Below are 26,294 nucleotides of genomic sequence, written 5' to 3' on the forward strand. Positions count from 1 at the left end.
AAGGAACCCTTAGGAAGCAGTGGTCATAATGATTGAATTTACTTTGCAGTTTGAAAGGGAGAGTATAGAATCAGAGGTAACTATATACAGCTGAATAAAGGCAACTACAGAGGAGACTAGCAGGAAAGACAGTGGAACAACAATGGCAGGAGTTTCTGCAAGTAATTCAGGAGCCACCGATTCGTCCCAAGGAAAAAGAAACATGGTACAGGGAGGATGAGATGACCGTGGCTGACTAGGAAAGTCAGGGATAGCATAAAAACAAAAGTGAAAGCATATAATGTGGCGAAGGGCAGTGGGAAACCTGAGGATTGGGAAACTTATGCAGGCCAACAGAGGGTGACAAAACAAACATGAGGGAGAAGATTAAATTAGGCTTAGCTAGCCAATAATATAAATGAAGACTTTAAGAGTTTCTTTAGATGTATAAAGGGCAAAAGTGGACATTGGGCTGCTGGAAAATGACCTTGGCAAGATGGTAGTGGCGAACAAGGAAATGACTGAGGAACTGAATAATTACTTCACATCAGTCTTCACGATGGAAGACCAGTAATATCCCAAAAATTTAGTATAGTGTGTGTTGTCTCCACAAATATTAGTTTTTTTTTGGATCCTTAATTGGCTTCTTAAAGGCCAACAAATTCCCCATGTTATTTAAGGTGGTAGCTGCAGAAATAGTTCATGAACTGGTAGTAATCTAAGAAGAGCGCACGTGCAATTGATGGCCGTTAAGGCCTGCCATGTCTCAAGTTTAAAACTAAACCATTGAATATAGGCACACATGCGGGTAACCATGGATAGGTTGTAATAAGAGGGATGTGATCTCAGTTGGTTTTTCGGAATGTTCTGGAGCCTGGTCAATTGGATCGGGAAGAGTAAGAAATATCAGCTTTAAAGATATAAAAGTATAAAAGGTTGGAAGGGAACAAGTGAGTTTCAGTGATCTTGATTGATTGGATCAATGGTCTGAAGAGTGGCAGACAGAATTTAATTTGCGTAAATATGAGGAATTGCATATTGGTAAAATAAACAAGGACAGAACTTGTACAATTCATGATAGACCTTGAATAATGTTGGAGAACAGAGACCTTTGGGTTCAAGTATATAATTCTTTGAAATTTGTCACATCTAGACAGGGTGGTTCAGAAAGCATTTAGCACACTTGCCTTCATTGCTCAAACCTCTGAATATTGGAGTTGGGATGTCATGCTGAGATGGAACAGGACATCTGTGAGACCTCTTCTGGAGCACTATGTACGGTTCTGGTCACCCTCTTCTGGAAAGATATTATTAAGTTGGAGAGGGTTCAGAAAAGATTTATCAGGATGCTGCCAGTATGGAAGGTTTGAGTTATAAAGATAGGCTGGGACTTAGTTCACTGGAGCACAAGAGGTTGAGATGTGACCTTAGAGGTTTATAAAATCATGAGTGGCATAGATTAGGTGAATCGCAAAGGTCTTTTCCCTAGGGTGGGTGAGTTCAAAAGGGGACATATTTTTAATGAGAGAAGAAAGCTTTGAAAAGGACATGAGGGGCAACTTTTTTTTTTACACAGTGGTTCTTATGTGGAATGAACTGCCAGAGGAAGTGGTAGATGCAGATATCGTTACAACATTTAAAAGACATTTGGAAAAGTACGTGAGTCGGAAAGTTTCAGAGATACGGACCATCGCAGGCAAGTGGGACGAGTTTGGTTTGGGAGCATGGGAGATATGGGCTAGTTGGACTGAAAGGTATGTTTCAAGCTGTACTACTCAATGATTGTAATTTTTAGAGTTTGGGAAAACTCAGTGGATTGGAAAACTTCCAGTGCAACCCTTATTCTAAAATGGAGGGAAACAAAAATAAGTACATATAGATCACTTAACATCTGTCACTTGAAGAAAGTTGCACTATTGTAAAGCGACTAATAGAGCATTTAAAAATAAATAATCTAATCAGAGTCAAAAAGCGCATGAAGACAAAAATAATGCCTGACAAATTTCTTAGCATTCTCTGAGAATGTAATCAGCAAGGATTAATGAAATGGGGAACAGTGCATGTTATATTTATGGATTTTCAAAGGATGTTCAGTAAGGTATCGCAGAAATGGCTACTTATTAAGAACCCATGGTTTTGTAGTATGAATAGAGAATGAGCTAAGAAATAGAATGTTGAGATACGGAGTCATTTTCAAAATGATTGTTATTCATGGTGTGCCAGGGTCACAATTATTTGCAAAATTTATTAAAGACAAGAATGTGGAAAATGAATGTACTGTTGCCAAGTTTGCAGATGACCTAAAAATAGATGGGAAGGCAAGTGGTAAGGATGATAAGAGTGAGCAAGAACTTTGCAGATGATATCTAATTTTTCAGTTTGACAGAAAGAATAGAGCTGAATATTTGTTAAATGGAGACAGACTGCAGAAAGCTACAGAAGAGTGAATTGGGAAACCTCAAATAAATCATAAGCTAAAATAAAAGTCTAAGCCATAGCATCGGTAAATGGAATATTGACAGTTACTTCAAAGGGATTACAATATGAAAATATAGCAATCTTGCTAAAACTATACAAGGCACTAATTAGAGTACAGCTGGAATGAGTTTTTGCCACCTTGTCTGTGGGAAGATATTAGAGGCAATCCAGAGAGTGTTCACCAGGTTGATTTTTTTTGGGTATGGAGGGATTTTCATATGAGCTTAGGTTGCAGAGCTCATTTAAATTAGAAGAATGAGAAATAACTTCATTGAAACACAAGATTCTTTGAGGACTTGACAAGATAGATGCTGAGAGGTTGTTCCCCTATCCTGAATATCTGGAATATATGGTTGTGATTATATGGAATTCTTTCCTGAAGAAAGCTGTCAAGGCTGAGCTGAGAGCACATTTATGGCTAAGGTAGTTAGACTTTCACATTAAACTTCTAATCAGTAAGGAGAAAAAGGGTCACTGGAAAAGGAAGGAAAACAGTTAAAGATTATCAGGTCAGACATGATCTTGAATGATGCTGCAGACTCACTGGGCCAAACAGCCTACTCTGCCTATGTGTCATGCTTGCTTGCTCTCAGATTAAAAAAAAATAGAATTTTTCTTGATTTTATTTGGCTTGTTTGTGTCCTGCCTTTGCTTTCTTAATTCTCCTTTTAATTTCTCTATTCAGTTTCTGTACTCCAGGTTTTCAGTGTTAAGCTGAAGGGCACAGTGTTAACCACAGTGGTTAGCACTGCTACCTCACAGTGGCAGGGACCTGGATTTGATTCCATTCCTGGCATCTGTCTGTGTGGAGTTTGCACATTCTTCCCGTGTCTGCGTGGATTTCCTCCAGGTGCTCCGGTTTCCTCCCACGATCCAAAGATGTGCAGATCAGGCGAATCGGCCATGCTAAATTGCCCATAGTGTTAGGTGCATTAGTAAGGGATAAACAATGGTTTACCCTTCAGAGCGTCAGTGTGGACTTGTTCGGCCAAATGGCCTGATTCCATACTGTAGGGAATCTAATCTAATCTTCACACTTGACTTAAGCTTCCCTTTTTACCATATTTAGCATCTATATGGCTTATCTTCCAGGGAGCTCTGGATTTGTGTTCCACAAGTTTTCTGTGGGAACAAGTTTACATAAACTTAAATACCTTCTATTGCTTTGACGTGAATTTCACTTCAAATACCGAAATTTCTTTTGCTAATTTTGATACCTTTTCTCTTATTTTCTCCTTCACCATTACTATGATAAATCTAATGATTGTGATGACTGCAAAATCACTCCTCTGGTTTTCCTGAGTGTAATTTAGGAATTGTGTGTCCTGTGTACTTTGTTACACTGATTATAACCGGTTCTGATTAGAATATTTGGAATTCTCCAGTAGTATGCTTTGTCTCACATTTGCTACAAATTTGCTCTTCCACGTCCCTCAAACTAAATGTTTATTAGTATGCTCCCACCCGTGTTGTTGCCACTTTGTTGTCCCTTAGTTCAATCTAACCGACCTCGTCTGAAGATCTTCCTGATAGCTCTTTAGATGCAGTGTATATTTTCAAAATCAATTTTTATACCCTAGTTATCTCATCTGAAAACATTGTAACCAGGAAAATTAAGGTGCTGTTCCTGTTCTCCTTGAAGTTGTTTTTGGAGTAACTTTTAAAAAAAAAATCATAATGTCCATGTGCCATATCCCATTTGCCTCGTCTACTCTACTCTTGCATTTATGTATGTACCATTAAAACTAAGCTCCTTTTGCCTATTTTCCAACCTTTGTTCTGCCTTCCAAAAGTCCTTTGCTAATTTTGTGCGTTCCATTTACTCCTACTTTCCTTTCTTCTGAATCTATGCTCAGATTAATTTAACTTAAATTTCCCACCTGTTGTTTTGGGATTTAAATTTGTGCACAGATTCATGGTCCAGACCTCTGGTTATAAATCCAGTTACATAATCACTGTGCCACAGTTTCCAAAGGCCTAAGTATTCTTATTTGCATATGGACAAAAATCTGAGGTGGAGCCCAAATACTTGCTAAAGGTGCACAATATACCAGCTCGTCATTACTAGTATTGCAATAGCTATTTGCTATGTCTGTCAGCATCTCCAATTGACTGCAGTAAATTTAATTATGTTATCTTTTACCATTTATTTGTAGAAGCTCAGGACATATAATTAACTTCACATTGCTACAGGAGTCATAAATAACTTGCTTTCTGATTTCAGAAAGGCCATAGCTTACGTGAAAAACTCGCTGAAATGGAAACCTTTCGTGATATCCTATGCAGACAAGTTGATACACTACAGAAGTACTTTGACGCTTGTGCGGATGCTGTCTCTAAAGATGAGCTCCAGAGAGATAAAGGTGCATTCATATTTTCTTATGCATGGATTTTTGAACTGTTGGTGCAATATGATTTCAGAACACCTTTTGGGGGGAAAAAGAAATGCAATTCTTATTAATGAATTTAAGAAAGAAATGAAAAATTACCAGAGCAGCACGTTGACTATATTTCTTCATTTCACTCAACACCTGGATGTTTTTGAGTTTTCATGCAATTCTAGAAATTAGAGTAATTTGGGTTTTTAATGTTTTCAGAATTAAACCTTGCAAAACAAAAGTTTGGTTTACTGGAAGTTTGGAGTTGCATATCTGTTTTAATCTTGCTTGAAAAGTCTTAATTTTACTCATAATGTAACTATTTGAGGCTAGTGTTTACTGTCTTTCAGAGAAAACAGTACTTCAGTGGATATATCAGGTCGTTAGGGTATTAAACTGCAATATTTATCTCTTATGAAGCTTTTGAAACATAACAAATCTAAATAACAAGAATTAGACTTTTTGCAGCAAAATTCAAACTTTATTGGGTATGTTTTCCAATTTTGTAGTAAAAAGTTAATATCTGAAGTTATACATTAAGACCTTGGGAGCATTGGTAAACTGTTTTATCAACGTTCCTGGTAGTGCTGCTCTGTAACTGTAACAGTGTTGGTACCAGTCATGTACACAGAGAAATTCAAGTGTAACTATTGTAGCTTTTCATCAGCGTAGCATCATTCATAAAACTCAACACTTAAAGACTGCTGTTATTGGAGTGTGTGAATGCAGTGTACGTGCTTGGACTGGTAGGAAGATGAGGCTGATGCTGATATAGAAGCGGAGTAAAAATTGGTTTATTTGGCAGAAGTCTGGAATAATATATCAAAGATTCAAATCTCCTGTTTTAGTAGTGGAAGATGATGAAGATGCTTTTCCAACCACGCGGTCGGATGGTGACTTTATACATAATAATAATGGCAGCAAAGAGAAATGCAAGTACTTTTTTAAAATTTGCAGCTTAATTGCTTTACTGCTCTAACTTTTTTTAATGTAGTACGTTTAATATTTGTGTATGAAAAACATTTCTACTGCTTTTAAATTAGTACGTTTTTCCAAAAAAAAATTCATTTCTGTGCTGTATCACTGACTGGACTTTTGGATGTGTAAACCAGATCCTTTCAATCTTATGAGCAGATTTCATACCATTTTTAGTAGATAATTACTTTAATGAAATATTCCCTTGGCTGTTGATGCTAAATTGTGGTGATCTATAAAAATAATTCACGACATATATAAAAATAGTGTATTTGATTGTAACTATGATATTAAAAGCATTGGATTAGTGGTGCTGGAAGAGCACAGCAGTTCAGGCAGCATCCAACGAGCAGCGAAATCAACGTTTCGGGCAAAAGCCCTTCATCAGGAATAAACTTTACCTTTTTACCTATTAAAAGCATTGGTCAATTATGGTTGTTTCGACATTCACCATATTACAGTATGTTGCAAAATATAATGATTTTTGAAGAGAAGTGAAGGGTTTACTGAATAGTGTACTTCTCACCTGAGATTACATTGTAAAATCTCCCACTAATTATGCTTTTGGGAAGACTCATTGATGTGAAACAACTTGGCCTATTAATATACTTTCTTTGTACTTCTTCCAAAACTTTATCAAACTCATCTTCTTGACTAAACTTGCAAATGCTTTGCACAATTCGCCCAATGGTTCATTGCCATTCTGTTTTTTTTTCCCTCCGATTATAATGTTTTCGTGTGGTTTCTTGATTGAAGGCATTCTTCAAGTAATTAGATTAGATTAGATTTCCTGCAGCTTGGAAACGGCCCTTCGACCCAACCAGTCCACACCGACCCTCCGAAGAGCAACCTACCCAGACCCATTTCCCCTCTGACGAATGCACCTAACACTTTGGGCAATTTAGCATGACTAGTTCACCTGACCTGCACATCTTTAGACTGTGGGAGGAAACCCACACAGACATGGGGCGAATGTGCAAAACTTCACACAGACAGTCGCCTGAGGCTGGAATCAAACATGGGACCCTGGTGCTGTGAGGCAGCATTGCTAACCACTGAGCTACCGTGCCTCAATGAATTAAAGAAAATACTCTGTGGTGATCACTCAAATTTGAAGTTGCAAGGGCAAAGTTCATCTTCCCCAGAATTTTTGATTGAGTTAATGACCCTTTTCTGACATACACAGGGGCGTACCCTTCTTATGATATCTTTTTATGGTTAAATGGCAAATATGGTTAGCAAGACTACTTTCGATCTCTACATGATTTGGCGAAAATCCTCGTCTCCACTATATGCTCTTCTCACTAAACTGTGACTGTGCATGAAAGATTATCGGGATTAAATGGGCCCTTATTCATGTCCTAACAATTTTACCTCAAGTTATGAAGATGAACATAGAACATTACAGTGCAGTACATCCCTTCAGCCCTCGATGTTGCGCCGACCTGTCATACCAATCTGAAGCCCATCTAACCTACATTATTCCATGTACATCCATTTGCTTGTCCAATGACGACTTAAATGTACTTAAAGTTGGCGAATCTACTACCGTTGCAGGCAAAGCATTCCATACCCTTACTACTCTCTGAGTAAAGAAACTACCTCCGACATCTGTCCTATATCTATCACCCCTCAATTTAAAGCTATACCCCCTCGTGCTTGCCGATGATGATGAAGCTGATGAAGGAGCGTTGCTCCGAAAGCTAGTGTGCTTCCAATTAAACCTGATGGACTATAACTTAGTGTTGTGTGATTTTTAACTTTGTACATCCTAGTCCAACACCGGCATCTCCAAATCTGATTATCTTATGTGTCTCTAAGTCGTGCCTCAACCTCCTTCTCTCTAACGAAAACAGCCTCAAGTCCCTCAGCCTTTCCTTGTAAGACCTTCCCTCCATACCAGGCAACCTTCTAGTAAATCTCCTCTGCACCCTTTCCAAAGCTTCCACATCCTTCTTATAATGCAGCCAACCAGAGTTTTGTACAGCTGTAGCCTCGTGGTTCCGGAACTTGATCCCTCTTTTAATAAAAGCTAAAACACTGTGTGCCTTCTTAACAACTCTGTCAACCTGGGTGGAACTTTCAAGGATCTGTGTACCTGGACATAGAGATCTCTCTGCTCATCTATACTACTAAGAACTTTACCATTAGCCCAGTAGTTTGCATTCTGGTTTCTCCGACTAAAGTGAATCACCTCACACTTATCCACATTAAACTCCATTTGCCACCTCTCAGCCCAGCTCTGCAGCTTATCTATGTCTGTCTGTAACCTACAACATCCTTCGTCACTATCCACAGCTCCATCGACCTTAGTATCATCTGCAAGTTTACTAACCCACCCTTCCATGCCCTCATCCAGGTAGTTTATAAAAATGACGAACAGCAGTGGACCCAATACCGGCCCTTGCGGTACACCACTAGTAACTGGACTCCAGGATGAACATTTCCCATCAACCACCACCCTCTGTCTTCTTTCAGCAAGCCAATTACTGATCCAAACTGCTATATCTCCCACAATTCCATTCCTCCGCATTTTGTACAATAGCCTACTGTGGGGAACCTTAGCGAAAGCCTTACTGAAATCCATATACACCACATCAACCGGTTTACTCTCATCTACCTGTTTGGCTACCTTCTCAATGAACTCAATAAGGTTTGTGAGGCACGACCTACCCTTCACAAAACCGTGCTGACTATCCCTAATCAAATTATTATTTTCTAGATTATATATCCTATCTCTTATAACCTTTTCCAACACTTTACCAACAACTGAAGTAAGACTCACTGGTCACAAGTAGGGTTGTCTCTACTCCCCTTCTTGAACAGGGGAACCACATTTGCTATCCTCCAGTCTTCTGGCACTATTCCTGTAGACAATAATGATTTAAAGATCAATGCCAAAGGCTCAGCAATCTCCTCCCTGGCTTCCCAGAGGATCCTAGGATAAACCCATCCGGCCCAGGGGACTTATTTACACACTGCAGGATTTCTAAAACCTCTTCCTTGTGAACCTCAATCCCACCTAGTCTAGTAGCCTGTATCTCAGTATTCTCCTTGACAGCATTGTCATTTTCTAGAGTGAATACTGTCGAAAAATATTTATTTAGTGCTTCCCCTATCTCCCCTGACCCCAAACGCAACTTCCCCCTACTATCCTTGATTGGCCCTAATCTTACTCCCGTCATTCCTTTATTCCTTAAATACCTATAGAAAGCCTTAGGGTTTACCCTGAATCCTATCTGCCAACAACTTCCTTCGTAAACCACAGCTCCTGCGCTCTACAGCTTCCTCCCTGCCTGACAGGTACATACATATCTAGGACAGTCAGGAGCTTTTCCTTGAATAAGCTCCACGTTTCTAATGTGCCCATCCCCTGCAGTTTCCTTCCCATGCTATGCTTCCTAAATCTTGCCTAATCGCATCATAATTGCCTTTCCCCCAGCTGTAACTCTTGCCCTGTGGTATACACCTATCCCTTTCTATCACTAAAGTAAACATAATGGAATTGTGATTACTATCACCAAAGTGCTCACCTACTTCCAAGTCTTAACACCTGGCCGAGCTCATTACCCAGTACCAAATCTAATGTGGCTTGACCCCTTGCTGGCCTGTTTACATACTGTCAGGAAGCCCTCCTGCACACACTGGACAAAAACTGACCCATCTATAGTACTCATACTATAGTGTTCCCAGTCAAGATTTGGAAAGTTGAAGTCCCCCATGACAACTACGCTGTCTCTCTCACTCCTATCGAGAATCATCTCTGCTAACCTTTCCGCTACATCTCTGGAACTATTCAGAGGCCTATAGAAAGCTCCCAACAGGGTGACTTCTACTTTCCTGTTTCTCACCTCAGCCCATACTACCTCAGTTGGCGAGTCCCCAAACATCCTTTCTACAACTGTACTACTGTCCTTGAGCAACAAAGCCATAACTCTCCCTCTTTGACCATCTCTCTGTTCTTACTGAAACATCTAAATCCTGGAACCTGCAACAACCATTCCTGTCCCTGCTCTATCCATGTCTCCAAAATGGCCACAGCATTGAAGTCCCAGGTACCAACCCATGCTGCAAGTTCACCCACCTTATTCCGGGTGCTCCTGGCATTGAAGTAGATACACTTCAAACCAACCTCATGCTTGCTGGTGCCATCTTGTGTCCCTGAAACTTGATTTTGGACTTCCCTATTCTCAACCTTTTCTATACCCGAACTACAATTTAGGTTCCCATCCCCCTGCTGGATTAGTTTAAACCCACCCCATAGCCTTAGCGAATTTCTCCCCCAGGATATTGGTACCCCTCTGGTTCAGATGAAGACCATCCTGCTTGTAGAGGTCCCGCCTACCCTAGAAAGAGCCCCAATTATCCAAGAATCCAAAACCCTCCCTCCTGCATTCTCCCTGTCGCTACGTGTTCAACTCCCCTCTCTTATTCCTCGCCTAACTAGCACATGGCACTGGCAACAAACCAGAGACGACAACTGTTCGTCCGAGCTCTAAGCTTGCATCCTAGCTCCCTGAATTTCTGCCTTATATCCCCATCTCTCTTCCTACCTATGTCGTTGGTGCCTATGTGGACCACGACTTGGGGCTGCTCCCCCTCCCCCTTAAGGATCCCAAAAACACAATCCGAGACATCATGAACCCTGGCACCTGGGAGGCAATGCACCAACCATGAATCTCAGAATAATAAAATATTTTTCGATTGAAACAAAGCTGCACAAGCAAAACAATTACGGTGTTTCTCGAACTGGGCTTCTTGTGACCTTGAATGAATGGCTTCAATGATCCTTCCTTTCACTGTTGAAAAATGTGAAATGAACCTATCATTTGAAAATGGGTCTTATGTTACGAAATACTTGAACTTTTACATCATCTATTATTTTGGTGTTGTATTTTTGTTTATAAAGATTATTAACTGATTTACATGTTACTGTCACGGCTTTCTTTCAACCAATTGAGTTTTACATTCTCAGAATCTTGTATGTATTTTGATATCCATTGTACAGTATTTCCATGTGTGACACCCAAAGGGATTAACGGAATAGATTTTAAAGGTGAAGCGATCACCTTCAAGGCTACTACAGCAGGAATTCTGGCTACACTTTCTCACTGCATTGAACTGATGGTAAAGCGAGAAGACAGCTGGCAGAAGAGAATTGATAAGGTAACATTGAAAGAATCAGTTGACAATATTTTGGTTTTAAAATTATGAATTTCCACAAATACTTATCATTGTGTGTGTAACATATATTTTTTCTTTGTAGAGAGATATGAAAGCATGAGAAACAAGCAAACAGGTGGAAAATCTCTAAAGGGAGAAAAACCAGTTGACATAGTAAAGAGTAGGTTATAGGTTTGCAGAGAAATTAGTTCGTTTGAAGTAGTTTCTAGGTTAATGTAGAAAAGTACATAGTGATCTCAGGATTATGTTTGTGCACGAGTTAAATTGGGGGAAAAAGTCATGTCAATGAATGATTTGTATGATGTAGAAAGGAGAACTTTAAGCTTCTCAGATATTGTTATCTTTCACAAAAAAAAGTTATATTTCCTCTCATACTGACTACAAAGTAACTTATTTCCTGGAATATTTATCCCAGCAATGATGCTGTGATATTGCTATCTTCAAGAGGCATGTTCAGGCCTTTAATGTTTCTTGATGCTAGCTTTTGTACACAAAAATGATGTTTAAAAAACTCAGTTCCTTTTGTCGTCATTGTTGCTGGCTGTACCTGGCTTCAAGGATAAAGTCTTCTCAGGTTTGTGAATTCCTGCCTTGGGTGTTCTTGTGACTGAAGAGGTCAAATCCTTGACACTCAGATCTTGGGAAAATGGGACAGAATGTTCCACAAAATAGTGGGATTAGAGTGCAGTACTTGATTTCCTTTTGTTTTGCAGCTGCTAAACTTCATAAAGCATCAGACTCAGCTTGATTGTCATCAAATTGAATGATTAAGATGGGGTTCCTAGTCATTAAAGCCAGTGCTGCCCCACTTCAAATGAAGCTCCTTTGAAGCATTGTCTTTGGTCTTTATAGAATCAAAGATCTGTAACACAGAAAAGGGTCCCACGTTGCATCTGGATCGGTCAAAAAACAGCCATTCAAATATTCTAACATATTTTTCAGCATTTGGCCCATAGTCTTGTTTGCCTTGGCATTGCAAGTCCACATCTAACTGTTTCAATGTTGAATGTTTCTGCCTCTACCGCCATTACGGGCAGAGATTTCCAGATTGCCTCCCCACTCAAAGTGAAAAAGTTTTTCCTCTCACCCCTCTATACATTCTGCCCCTTAACTTAAATCTATGCCCCCTGGTCATTAATCCCTCTGTGAAGAGAAGTTTCTTCCCATCTATATCCCTCCATAATTTTGTGCATCTCAATCATGTCACCTCTCCATCTCCTCTGCTCAAAGAAAAACAACCTCACGCTGTCCAAACTCTCTACAGAAGTGAAACTGTTCAACCCAGGCACCAACTGGTAAATCTCCTTTGTACCCTCTTTAGTGCTATCACATGTCTCCTATAATGTTGATTCCAGAACTGCGCACAATATTCCTAGCTATGGCCTAACCAACCTTTCCTGCTCAAAGTTTGGGAGAAGATTTGTAGCTCGGGTGCTCATTGTTGTGGTTCTGTTCGCCGAGCTGGGAATTTGTCTTGCAGACGTTTCGTCCCCTGTCTAGGTGACATCCTCAGTGCTTGGGAGCCTCCTGTGAAGCGCTTCTGTGCTGTTTCTTCCGACATTTATAGTGGCCTGTCTCTGCCGCTTCCGGTTGTCAGTTCGAGCTGTCCGCTGTAGTAGCCGGTATATTGGTTCCAGGTCGATGTGTTTGTTAGAGTCTGTGGATGAGTGCTATGCCTCTAGGAATTCCCTGGCTGTTCTCTGTTTGGCTTGCCCTATAATGGTAGTGTTGTCCCAGTCGAATTCATGTTGCTTGTCGTCTGTGTGTGGCTACTAAGGATAGCTGGTCGTGTCGTTTCGTGGTTAGTTGGTGTTCGTGTATACGGATCGTTAACTGTCTTCCTGTTTGTCCGATGTAGTGTTTTGTGCAGTCCTTGCATGGGATTTTGTGCACTACATTAGTTTTGCTCATGTTGGGTATCGGGTCCTTTGTTCTGGTGAGTTGTTGTCTGAGCGTGGCTGTTGATGTATACCATACATCAGGAGCATTTCTGAACTGACAGCCTGACTACTGCGACCACTAGGACTCCTAACAGCACACAAACCAACAGCCACGCTCAGAGCACAACTCACCAGAACAAAGGACCCGATACCCAACATGAGCAAAACTAATGTAGTGCACAAAATCCCATGCAAGGACTGCACAAAACACTACATCGGACAAACAGGAAGACAGTTAACGATCCGTATACACGAACATCAACTAGCCACGAAACGACACGACCAGCTATCCTTAGTAGCCCCACACACAGACGACAAGCAACATGAATTCGACTGGGACAACACTACCATTATAGGGCAAGCCAAACAGAACAGCCAGGGAATTCCTAGAGGCATTGCACTTATCCACAGACTCTAACAAACACATCGACCTGGACCCAATATACCGGCCACTACAGCGGACAGCTCGAACTGACAACCGGAAGCGGCAGAGACAGGCCACTATAAATGCCAGAAGAAACAGCACAGAAGCACTTCACAGGAGGCTCCCAAGCACTGAGGATGTCACCTAGACAGGGGACGAAACGTTTGCAAGACAAATTCCCAGCTCGGCGAACAGAACCACAACAACCTTTCCTGCATAACCTTACTGTTCAAACTCTATGCCTCAACTAATAAAGGCAAGTATACCATGTCCTTTCTTCATCATCTGCCCTAATACCTTAAGGAACTGGTGTATATTTCTTCTGTAAAAGAAGAAAGTGTAACTTTCTTCTGTAAAGACAATTTAAAATATGAACAGCAATTTACCTATCTGGAATTAGTGAAAAGTGGAAGCACTGTAGTTTGGAATGAGACTTACGTGACACAGCTGTCTGTCATTGGGACAAGGTTTGACGTATTATATTTTGTGTGAGAACTTTATTTGTTATATAATTAATGTATAAACTAAATGGCCACTGAGCTGCAAATAACTTTTTTTGTAAATCTTGTACAACGTCTGATGCACAGTCACCTGAAAAATATATGTACTTTTAATCTTTTGAACTTCCAGGAAATTGAAAAGAGGCGAAGAGTGGAAGATGCTTACAAGAATGCATTGTCAGAGCTTAAGAAAAAATGCCACTTCGGTGGACCTGATTATGAGGTAAGAATTCAAATTGTCAATCCGTTTCCCTCCAGCCAAATTGCTTGGCTTTTTTTTTGAGCTTGCTGTCAAATTCTGGCTATCTGGGTTGAATAGAAAGATAACCCAAGAAGAAAATAGTGATAGGAAATCTTGTGGCTTACCAGACTTGTTTCCACATACCAGTCAACAGTACTTAGGATTTTGCCAACAGAGTAACTGTCTTGAACGCTGGGAATGTTGGGTTTTATTGATTGAACGCCTTCCTAGTTGTGAGCATTTTGACAACATGAACATTAGACAGTATCTTTGAAAGTTTGTTTATTTTAGCGAAGTTTTGAGCCTACTTTGATTTTTACATTTGAATCTCCCACAATTTATAAACATGCTGATTGAAGCTGGTTATGATTTTATTGTTGCATTTCAATATCTTTCCTTACATTACCTTTCTTCACAATTGAGCAATTGGTGAAGTCATGTAACTAGGACTTGATCCTGTTACCATCCAGTTTTCATGTAAAAGACTTCCTTTTAGGGATCACCAAATGACAATGGGAGGAAGGAACATGGTGGTTAATTAACTTGTGGTAAACCATTCCAACGCCTGGACTAATAAACTTAAGGTTCTGGAGATATATCTATTCTGTCTCATTTAATTTTTTAATTTTAAAACAAAACTAATATTGGGTTTGCTGATCTAAAAGTTATTAAACAGCGCATCTCCTGATGGGCCCAGCTCGACTAATTTCTGCACTCATCCGCTCAAAACGTTCTGATGAGTTCCTTGCTGAAGTGTGAGCTGCATGCTACAATCTGTAAATCCTGGCTGACAGACCAAAGCTGGTGCAATGCTGCATTTTTTGGTGCATTTTTCTGTTTTAAAAATTCTTTCAAGTATTAAAATTAAGGTGCTTGTCTATTTTAGTGGCTATTAAAGATCCCATGATGAAATTTGAAGTGTTCTGTTTAACCTCAACCAGTAGCACAAAATCAGATTAACTGTTAGTAAACAAAAGTCGAAATTGCGAGAGAAACCAATGGATCTGGCAGCATCTGTGGAGACAGCGTTAACACTGAGTCCAGAAACCCTTCCTCATTCCCCTGAACATCTGAAATGTCATTGGACTTTGAAGCATTAACTTTACTTTATCTCTACAGGTGCTGCTTGGCCTGCTGAGTTTCTCCAGGAATTTCTGCTTTTGTTTTATTTAACTGTTATTCTGTTGCTGTTTTAGAGTCTTTGTAGTTGCTGTTTATTCTATTAGTATTGGGATTGCACTATATGACCTGCTGTGTTTCACATAATTCATTGTAAATCCAGTGTTTTTAAGGTATTTGAGATGTGAAGAGAGTATATGAATGCAAGTCCCTTCAGCTTGCTTTCTTTTATTGGAATGCTTTGCTTTATTAGGAAGGTCCGAACAGTTTGATAAATGAGGAAGAATTCTTTGATGCTGTTGAAGCTGCTCTTGACAGACAAGACAAAATTGAAGAACAGGTATTTTTCCATTGTAGTTCTAAAATTATTTAATGTTTTATATATTCTAATCAACCTTCTGCAATCACTAAAGCCTTTTCGGCATGCGCTTTTGCTCATAGCAACATCAGTCAGATCGAATAATCAGTGGTACTTTTGGTTTGTAACTGAGTTCTGTAATAATTTCAATTTTTAGTCTCACACGGAGAAGTCAAGAATTCATTGGTCAGCTGCTCTGCCATTTGGTGATTCCTTCACAGCAGTTGGTGTACACAGATTTGCCAAACAGGTATGGTGACCTGATCATTTCATTGGTATGTAGGAAATTGCTTTAGTATTGGCATTACTCTGTATTTTGCGAGCAAAATCCTCAGTTGCCGCTGAGATTCTAATCTGTAAATAAAAATTTTGAAAAATGTATTTAATTGTTTTAAACTTTTTATTGTAGAAGGCTGAAATCAGCAGTTCCTATGGAGAATGCAATGTGAGGATTTGCACTCCAGTTAGTTGCCGACTCATCCTGTGATGTCACTGAAGCACTGCTTGTGGTAGTGTTGGTTAGTTGATACTTTCATAAATGTAACCAGACTCTCTGCCTGGTGCGAAGTATCAGCATGGGAGGGGGAAAAGAGGGAATTTTGAAATTCAGTGTCAATGAAATAAACAGGATGTGCTGAAAAGCCCGAACTAGTCATCCCTCGGGTGATGTGATCCAAAAATCCATGGTCATGGTACATGATGTGTAAATTTGGTCATCCATTCTAATTGTTGATTCTGTTTGCTCAATGCATAAAATGAGGGACTTTGAAAGTTATTGGAAATTTTCTTCTTCTCAACTATCTCATTCTAAATGCCATTCAGAAGTTGTCGTGGTTGTTTTCTATTGTGGCAGTGAGATCTCTTTTCCTTAGTTTCTTTTTCGTAATTTGTTTTGATGAGCCAGTTTTATTAATAGTGAAATCCATTTGATTTTGCATTTGCAAGCTGGTAAAGAATTGATGTACATTTTTAGCTCTACAACATATGAAACCAGTTTAAGGCCATTGCAACATTTTAAATGAAATTTGTTTTTGCGGTTGACAAACTATTTTACTTGTATGAAAACAATAGTTACTTTTGCCATTTTTCAGTCTTTTTATCTGGAGGATTGTTAAGAATATATCTAAATGTCTTCAATTTTTGAAAAGTAATATTTAAGAGAAAGCTTTGCATAAGGGTTTTGTGGATTTCACCAGATCACTAAAGCTAATACTTTTTTCCAATATCAGAAGTAGTTGAGACAAAAATGTTGTGCAGAAGTACTATAATATATGCTTGATGGCTCATATACTAACTTTTTACATGCATCACAATCATTTTTAAAACAAGGCACGAGTTGTTTTATGTACTTAAAAGATAAGGCATCAAATATTTGCACTTGATTGTGGCTATTATCATAGAATTGTCGACTTCAGGATTCCATGAGTAAAGAACATAGAACAATACAGCACAGAACAGGCCCTTCAGCCCACGATGTTGTGCCGGACATTTGTCCTAGCTTAAGCACCCATCCATATACCTATCCAATTGCCGCTTAAAGGTCACCAATGGTTCTGACTCTGCCACTCCCACAGGCAGCGCATTCCATGCCCCCACCACTCTCTGGGTAAAGAACCTACCCCTGACATCCCGCATACCTTCCACTCTTCACCTTAAATTTATGTCCCCTTGTAACACTCTGTTGTACCCGGGGAAAAAGTTTCTGACTGTCTACTCTATCTATTCCTCTGATCACCTTATAAACCTCTATCAAGTCACCCCTCATCCTTCGCCGTTCCAATGAGAAAAGGCCTAGCACTCTCAACCTATCCTCGTACGACCTATTCTCCATTCCAGGCAACATCCTGGTAAATCTTCTCTGCACCCTCTCCAAAGCTTCCACATCTTTCCTAAAGTGAGGCGACCAGAACTGCACACAGTACTCCAAATGTGGCCTAACCAAAGTCCTGTACAGCTGCAACATCACTTCACGACTCTTGAATTCAATCCCTCTGCTAATGAACGCTAATACACCATAGGCCTTCTTACAAGCTCTATCCACCTGAGTGGCAACTTTCAAAGAGCTATGAACATAGACCCCAAGATCCCTCTGCTCCTCCACCTGACTAAGAACCCTACCGTTAACGCTGTATTCCACATTCGTATTTGTCCTTCCATAATGGACAACCTCACACTTGACAGGGTTGAACTCCATCTGCCACTCCTCAGCCCAGTATGGTACATAGTTGCATGATATCATTGCGGCTGTTGTCATTTCTTTTAAAGCTTATTGGCTCTTTAATGCATTTTTTTGTGGTGAAGGTTAATGTTTGAATGCCTTGTTGTGCTGTTGTTCTGAACTGGGTTTTTCTTTGTCTGTCTCTGTGGTAGCCCTTTAGTCGCTCTTCCTCCATGTCTTCCATTGATCTAGTCAGTGCCTCAGATGATCACAGATTCAGCACCCAGGTACTGTACAAACTCAGAGTGGTCCTTCTCTGCAGCTCACTTCTCTTGACTACTTCACCTGGGTTTGCGTCTACATCTTCATAGTGTTGGTGATGTTTGCTGACTATAACTTATTCCCTGACCTATGACAGTGTACCAGCTGCATGACACTATTGCAGTAATATTTAAAAATTGCTCTTGTCATGAACATCAATTTATTAAAATTTGAGTAAAGAATTACATAACATTTCTCCAAATCAAACTTTATGCCCTCGTTTTCAACATTGCTTTGATATTAAGGAAGAAAAGAGCCAAATTACAGCTTGGCTGTGAAATACAATTGTGTGCTGTTAGCATTTCTATGGAATACGTTAATCCAAGCATCACTGGTATAGTAACATAACAGCATGCCATACTGTAAACCTACCATTACTAATGCAATGTTCTGAAAGCCTTTAAACTCACTTATACATGTGACTTGCTGAAAGCTTTTAGTTTTAGAAATGTAACTATTGCAACTAAATTTCAATCATTTAGCTGTTTACCTTCTTTGTACAGTTAGAAATTTGCTTCATCCTCATGAGAGGAAAAGAAATTCACTTAACACATTGTCTTTTCTTAGAAAATTATGCCTGAGTTATTCTTCACTGTTTTAGAATCATCATTTTTGAAGCAGGACCACCTACAGGTTTTGTTTCTCCTGTTGGGAGAACCATGCCCGGTTGCAATGAAGTTTGTCATCTTTTGTTCTTTGGTCACTTCTCTCCCAATCCCAAACATTAATTATTTTTGACTGTGGAACGTGACCAAGTTGAATTCTGATTGCAGTATACTACCAACCACATATCCTCAATCTTAAAGTTTCTCAATCTGGACAGCTACTAAAGCACTAAGTACCCCATTAGGGCAGTGCCCTAAACTTTCTTCTTTTGAAGAAGTTGATGGCGATAGGTGACATCTTCCTGAAAGCATGTTTAAGGTCCTATTTTATTGACAAATACGACAATGATCATACATAAATTTAAAAACTGCAGATGCCAGAGATCTGAAACGAAAACAGAAATTGCTCGTGAAACTCAGCAGGTCCGGCAGCATCTGTAGGGAGAAAGAAGTAGTTTAGAGAATTGCCTGACTTGAAATGTCAGCTTTGCTTTCTGGCCACAGATGATTCCAGACCTCGTTTCATCAGTTTCTGTGATTGTTACATACTTGGGTAGATCACAAAGGTACCATGTTAATTTAAGGAATTTGTAATCTTGTCAGTGTCTGTGGCTGTCTACCATGTGAACTTAAGGTAAGTCCCAGCAGACATAAGCTTTTGTGTACTCTTGACATTTGTCCTTCAGATTCTGGAGTTCTTACTGCCCCAGTTCTCATATTCCTGGTAAAAGCTAGACAAAAAGCCCATCCTGAAGTACATTGTGAGAAAAGTGGGTGAAACAGTTGAATACTATTAATATAAACAATGCATTTTTCAAAATCCTTTTCAAAACTGCTGGCGATTTAAGACATGAAAGAATGTTTGTTTGTTTTATGAATTATACTTCTTTTGTGTTCAATTTTAACAAATTATAAGTTAGTTTGCTGTTTCTCAAAAGTACTTGCACACTTACAAAGGCAAAAATGCATTGGCAGAAGGAAGGTGGGGAATGTACATATTTGTGTCAATGGTGTTTGATCTCCTTTTTGTAAACTGTTTATCAGTTCTACCTACTGAAGGATATTTGCCTGCTGCAAAACTTCTAGTCTGTTTTGAAATCAGCCCCGGTTTGTACCAGGGAGAAGATTCTTAAGGCAGGTAATTACTTTCTACCCTCACTGCTGTTAGCTGTTCTAAAACTGAACAGAGCACAATCCAATAAGTAATTAGCTGGGAGAGTTGTCAATAATTGTGCCCGTTTACCCTCTTCATTTTACATAACCATACATCAAGTGCTCTTAAAATTTTAACATATCAAATAGTTATTTTTAAGCTTGACCAAATGCTGCTTGTATAAAAACAGCACTATGCATATTCTTCTGCCTGAAAATCCAGTGGCATTTTATGCAAAGAATTAACCAGCTAGTATCTGAATGTTTTTCCGAGTTGCAGGACTTTGAGTGTACTGTTGCCAAACTTTTATAGGATGTCTCCTTACGTTAAAGTTAATGGGGAAAATTATTTGATATCTTCCTGATTCAACATCCTTCAAACCATTCTTAAATTTACATGTTTCTTAATTCATTTTTACATTTAGGACAGTGACAAGATGTGCTGTTTTGTTGCTGAGTTACTGTATGTTTTGTTGGATGTCCTTGCAATATTCAACATTGCTTGAAAAATTTTGTGTACTTTGCATTTGATGTGGGCAGCCTTGGTTTGTCCCTCAATCTGAGACAGTACCCAGGTTCTAGAATATATGGTTGGACCGAAGGGTTTGTTTCCATGCTGTTAGTCTCTATGACTCTATGCATGCGCGTACGCACCCTGCGTGCATAAGTGTACGTTTTGAATAATGGCCATGATGAATGTATTGGATTGTTGTAACTATCTGGGTTAATGATGACCTTTAGAAAAAAGAATCAGTGATCTTTTAGCCTGGCTTGCATGTGATAGCAGATCCACAGCATGTGCTTGATTCTTAACTGGCTTAGCAAGCTACTCTGTTTCTTTTCTATTGCCTGAGAAGGATGAAGTGCAGGCTTATAGGGAAAATTTGGGGAATGGCACTAGGTGAATGAATCATTCAATCGTGGTGCAAACTGGCCCCTTCTGCACTGTAACAGTTGTGTGATGCACTGCATTATTGGAGAAAATGCCTGACTCATCTGTGGCTAATCTGTTCCCAAAACTTAATGTATCAGTCCTAGAAAAACATTGCTTTTCCAGTCCCAGGCACCAGGTACTGGTTATAAGTTTGTTCACTGAGCTGGCAGGTTTGTTTTCAGATGTTTTGTTACCATGCTCAGCAACATCAGTGAGCCTCTAGTGAAGCTCTGGTGTTCTGTCCTGCTTTCTGTTTGTCTTGATCTATTAAGGTTGGTCATATCGTTTCCAGTTCTTTTTCTAAGAGTTTGGTAAATGGGGTCCAAATCAATGTGTTTATTGATGGAGTTGTGGTTTGAATGCCAGGCCTCTTGGAATTTCCGTGCTTGTCTCTAGGATGGATATGTTGTCCCAGTTGAAGTGGTGTCCTTCTTCATCTGTATGTAAGGATACTAGTGATGGTGGGTCATGTCTTTTGGTGGCTAGTTGGTGTTTGTGTATCCTGGTGGCTAGTTTCCTGCTTGCCTGTCCAATTTAGTGTTTGTTGCAGGGTATTTTGTATATGACATTTGTTTTGCTGGTTGTTGGTATAGGGTCCTTTTTCGGTTCATCAGTAGCTGTTTGTGTGTTGGTAGGTTTGGTCAGCTACCATGATGCCAAGGGACTAGGGTAGTCTGGCAGTCATCTCAGATGTCTTTGTATGATAGTGTGGCTAGAGTTTCTGGCTCTGTTGTGTCTACTTGTTTGGGTTTATTGTTTAAGGATTGGGCTGTGTTCATCGGGTACCCATTTTTCTAGAATATGTTGTATAGGCATTTTTCTTCTGCTGCTCATAGTTCCTGAGTGCTGCAGTATGTTGTAGCATGTTTAAATAATGTCCTGATGCAGCTCTGTTTGTGGGTGTTGGGATGATTGCTTCTGCAGTTAAGTATCTGGTCTTTGTGTGTTGTTTTCCTGTAAATGTTGGTCTGCCATTCTCCATTAACTGTTTGTTCCACTGTGACATCTAGGAAGGGAAGTCTGTTCTTGTTTTGTGAAATTTATGCCAGTAAGGATGTTGATGTTGGTAATGTAGGTTTCCTCTAATTTGTTCCGTTTTGTGATGACAAAGGTGTCATCCATGTAGTGGACCCAGAGTTTGGGTTGGATCATGGAGAGGGCTGTTCATTCAAGTCTCTGCATTACTGCTTCTGCTAAGAAGCCTAATATTGGTGATTCCATGGGTGTTCCGTGGATTTATTTCTAGGTAGTGTCATTTAAGGTGAAGTGGGTAGCGAGGCACATTTCTACTAGCTTCAGGATGTTGTCCTTGCTGATGAAGTTGGTGCTGTCTGGTGTTTGTGTCCTTGATTTGTCTAGTAGTGGGGTAAGTGTTTTTTTTGGCCAGGTTGATGTTAATTGATGTGAATAGGGCTGTTAACGTCAAAGGAGACCATTATGTTGTCCTCTGCTATCTTGGTGTCTTTGGTGTTCGGGTGTCCCATTTCGACTGGGACAACACATCCATTCTCAGACAGGATAAACAGAGACACACTCAGGCGTTCCTGGAGGCCTGGCATTCATACTGGAACTCCATCAATACACACACAAATTTGGACCTTGGGTGGAGTGGCACGAGTCTTCTAGGTATTTCCGTTTTTGGTGGAGTTCCTTTGCCTGTGTTATGTCACTGGGTAAACCCTCCTGGTTATTTCAAACCAGCAGCACAAGATTTATCCTGTTCAGTAATCTGAACATTTGAGAGTCCAAGAACTATTTAAAGTAAAAATTAACAATTTTATTCAAGTATAACTGAATAATTATTCAAAGTTATTTACAGTTCCTTCCTCTAACCTATCTTTTACCTTCCCCTTCTGTAATACTAGTCGGATAAAACCCTCCAACTAAAATTTACCAAAATTCAAGTTTTCAAAACCATTGGTTTGTGTACCTTGGGTAATCGTTAGAAGTGAGTGTGTTGGATCCATCAGGTATCATTGTTTGGAGATCTGTCTTGTTAATCTGGCCTAATTTATGAAGCTGCTTCAATGAAGCTGAGAGTCTAGCTGTGGAGTCAGGTCTATCGCCACCTAAGTGTCGGTATCTGCGAGCAGTGACTTTTTTTTCAGCGTCCTGTGTTATGTTAAGGATGACAGTCATGCACCCTTTTTCTGCAAGTAGGATTACAATATTTCTGTCTATTGAGTCCTTCTAGAGCTTACCTTACCTGTGTGTAGAAGACATTGACACCAAAAGACATGACCCACTATCACTAGTATCCTTACAGACAAAGAAGGGCACCACTTTGACTGGGGCAGCACGTCCATCCTAGGACAGGCTAAACAGAGACACGCAAAATAATTCCTAGAGGCCTGGCATTCAAACTGGAGCTCCATCAATAAACACTGATTTGGATCCCATTTACCAAACTGTTAGAACCAGAAATGATATCACCCATCTTAACAGACCAAGACACACAAACAGAAAAAGGGATGGAACACCAGCACTTCACTGGGGGCTCACTGATGATGCTACCGAGCATGGTGACGAAACATCTGGAAACAAACCTTCCTGCTCAGTGAGCAAACTTGCAACCTGAACCTCAACCTGAGCTACAAATCGTGTAATTTATTTTGTAGGAGTTTTACTGAACATTTGTTTGTGGAGCAAGAAACACACTAATTTTGTTTAGCAGTTTCACCTTTGAGTCCAGTGGAAGTGGCTGAAATGTTGATGGAATTTCTGATGTCTCTGATGCACAGTCCAGGTCTCACTGCAGGGTAGATATTGTGATCACAATTGCTATGTACACCATGACTTTTGTTGACTTGTGGAGAACATTATTGTCAAACACTCACTGCTGCAATTTGTAGAAGGCTGAGCTGGCACAGATGATGTGAATTTGGAGCCCTAGTTGACGCCGACCTTTTTAGAAGAGGTGGCTGTCATGAAAAGGAAAGTGCTTGACATTATCCAGAATCTATCCTTCACCACATATCAGAGGTGGAATATTGGCTGAAATATATGGTAGATAATACATTTTGTTTGGTGACTGTATTGAAGAGACAGGGGTTTACAAATCCCTAGGATGAGTCATGGTGTCTTAATGTGAGCAAAAGCCCTCCAGGTTTTAAGATCTGGACAGAGTGGATGTTGGGAAGATGTTTCCATTGGGAGGAGAGACTAGGACCCAAGGGCACAACCTTCAAGTAAAGGGAAGACCCTTCAGAATGGAGATCATGAGAAAACTTCAGCCAGAGATTAGTGAATCTGTGGAGCTCGTTGCCACAAAAGGCTGTGGAGACCAAGTAATTGAGTATATTTAAGATAGGTTTTTAATTAGTAAGTGGATCAAGGGTTACAGCGGGAAGGCAGGAGAATAGAGTTGAGAAACTTATCAGCCATGATTGAATGGCAGAACAGACTCAGTGGGCCGAATGGCCTAATTTCTACTCCTATGTCTTGTGGTCTTTTGGACCTTGGTTGGAATACCATTAGGAATTCAAACTTTGTTGGTTTTCATCCATTTGGTTGCTGCAGTTCTTCCACCAACACTGGTTTGCTCAGATTCTACCGCAGGTTACTGGGGGATAGTATTGGTATGTGTTGATGAGCAATTAAAGATGTCTAAGTCACTGACCACTGCATGAAGATCTCTTCATCTTTTGAAATGTTAACATGATCAAAATATGTACCATGGTCACATGTACCATTTCATTTTAGTGAAGTATTGTACTGTGTTAGCACTAGTGCTTAAAGTATAATGATTTCAGCTGAGCTATAGGTGAAGTGTCATGAGTCAAACTTTAGATAAAGTGTTAACAGAACACAGGGTTACTCTCTCATTAGAGAGACAGTTGATGCTTTAACCTGAGGGTCACCAAGCCTTCATTGTAACCTCAGCCAGAGTGGGAGTTAAACCCATACTGTTCGCATCACCCGCATTACAGACCTTATGTCCAGGTAATGGACTTGCCCAGCCTTCCATTTATACAGTGGGCCGTGCATGTTAAATGCCTTTTCTGAACGGTAAAACCAACCATGGACACACATCTTTTCTTTAATACTTATGCCCATGGTTGGTTTTGCCACCCATTTCAGGCTTTCCTTTTCCTTTTTTCCTTCAGTTGCTATTTCCTAGGAAGGTGGTACTTGTGAGTTTAGCATTGTGAATTTGAAGTCTTCATAGCTCATAATATGATTGCAACAGACTCGTGAGAAAGGTCAGCTCATTGAATCAAAGGTACAGAGGCCCTCGGAATTGGTCTTAGAACATATGCTTTTCACGACCTAGATTCTTCTCTGCACAGTGCAATTTTAGAATTTTCAGATGATATAAAACTTGAAATGTTAGTGAATTTTGAGGAAAACTGAGTGGCGACCTTCAAAAGGACATTGGAGATAATAAATGGAAAGTGGCAATTGAAATTTAATACAAAAATGTGAAGGGCTTACTTTTTGTAGGAAAAAAGCAGAGACAACCTTTAAACAAAACATTAATTCTAAAATGGATTCTGGGGCAGGGGAGCCAGAGCGTATATACACATACATCAATGATTGTGACAGGGCAGTTCGGGAGAACGTTCAGTAAAGCATATTGGCTTTGTTAGAGACAGATTTTTAAAGAGGAGTCTGTGTTCCATGTTCAGTAGTACAAATCAATCTTTATTTGGAGCTCCTTTACCGTATGTATGAGAGACACTGAAGATTGCTCCAAGTCTGGCTTTCACGTGGGGCCCACTTGCTCCCTCAATTACAGCTCAGATCAAAGGTCAGTGACGCACTCTACCTTTCCCAGTAAAGTGCAGGATATTTACGCATACCACGCTACAATGGTTACATGAAACATTGACATCAGTACTTGACAGACCCACCCTGTGAATACACTATCATTGATAGACAACTTCATGGTCCACTTTAGGTCCTCCCATTATCTCATGATATTTGCCAGAATTCCATCACCTGCCTTTGGGCTCTCGGGATTGTTGACCGCGTTCCAACTTTGATTTATGTCCTGTTCCTTCCGACGTGTTTGCCAGCTACATCTTATACTTATTGCTAATGACTCTTCAAATTTAGTTATGCAATTCACAACTTTTGCTGACATTAGTACAGAACATTAAAAGGATGTTAATTTCTGTCAATTGTTATAATATTTTATTATAATTGTATAAACTTGAAAACAAAAAGTTTTGACTGTCTCCTTTTAGCAATGTTTAAGACTGAATAGACTTGGCAAAAGTAATAGCAGCTCCAAAATAAAGTTACTTATAAAGTTATACATAGCTAAACCTAGTACTATGATTCGGTGACAAAGCTAGCAATTTTGGGAACAGCTTAACCCCTGATTTGACTTGTGAAGCGACAGTTGTTTACTCTCTCGGTCATAGAGTGACCCTGTTTCAAAATAGTTTGTCCCCCCCTTGCTACATTATTTGTCTCTTGGTACTCATACGAAGATATTTTGTTTAGATCTTTTTGTTGTCCTGATCTTGCTGATGGAAATATAAGTTTCTTCAAGGGTGTTTACTGAAACTCGTCTCTGCATCCAAGGCTAATTGCCTACAAA

General features: G+C 39.8%; 1 protein-coding gene across 5 annotated transcripts in view; it reads left to right on the forward strand.

Annotated features, from left to right (window-relative positions):
• The window catches only part of LOC140453274 (ceramide transfer protein), a 112,134-nt gene that overhangs the window by 67,753 nt on the left and 18,087 nt on the right, over positions 1–26,294 (forward strand). For 3 of the 5 annotated variants that reach the window (XM_072547831.1, XM_072547840.1, XM_072547847.1), the window contains 7 exons: positions 4,682–4,820; positions 5,684–5,767; positions 10,819–10,976; positions 13,989–14,081; positions 15,472–15,558; positions 15,734–15,826; positions 17,947–18,021. In XM_072547831.1, coding sequence (XP_072403932.1) covers positions 4,682–4,820; positions 5,684–5,767; positions 10,819–10,976; positions 13,989–14,081; positions 15,472–15,558; positions 15,734–15,826; positions 17,947–18,021 — 729 coding nt within the window. The remainder of the gene's footprint in view (positions 1–4,681; positions 4,821–5,683; positions 5,768–10,818; positions 10,977–13,988; positions 14,082–15,471; positions 15,559–15,733; positions 15,827–17,946; positions 18,022–26,294) is intronic. The other 2 variants (XM_072547854.1, XM_072547860.1) reach the window with 1 other exon arrangement.

The sequence above is a fragment of the Chiloscyllium punctatum genome, chromosome 2, assembly GCF_047496795.1.
Source record: "Chiloscyllium punctatum isolate Juve2018m chromosome 2, sChiPun1.3, whole genome shotgun sequence".
Lineage (NCBI taxonomy): Eukaryota > Metazoa > Chordata > Chondrichthyes > Orectolobiformes > Hemiscylliidae > Chiloscyllium > Chiloscyllium punctatum.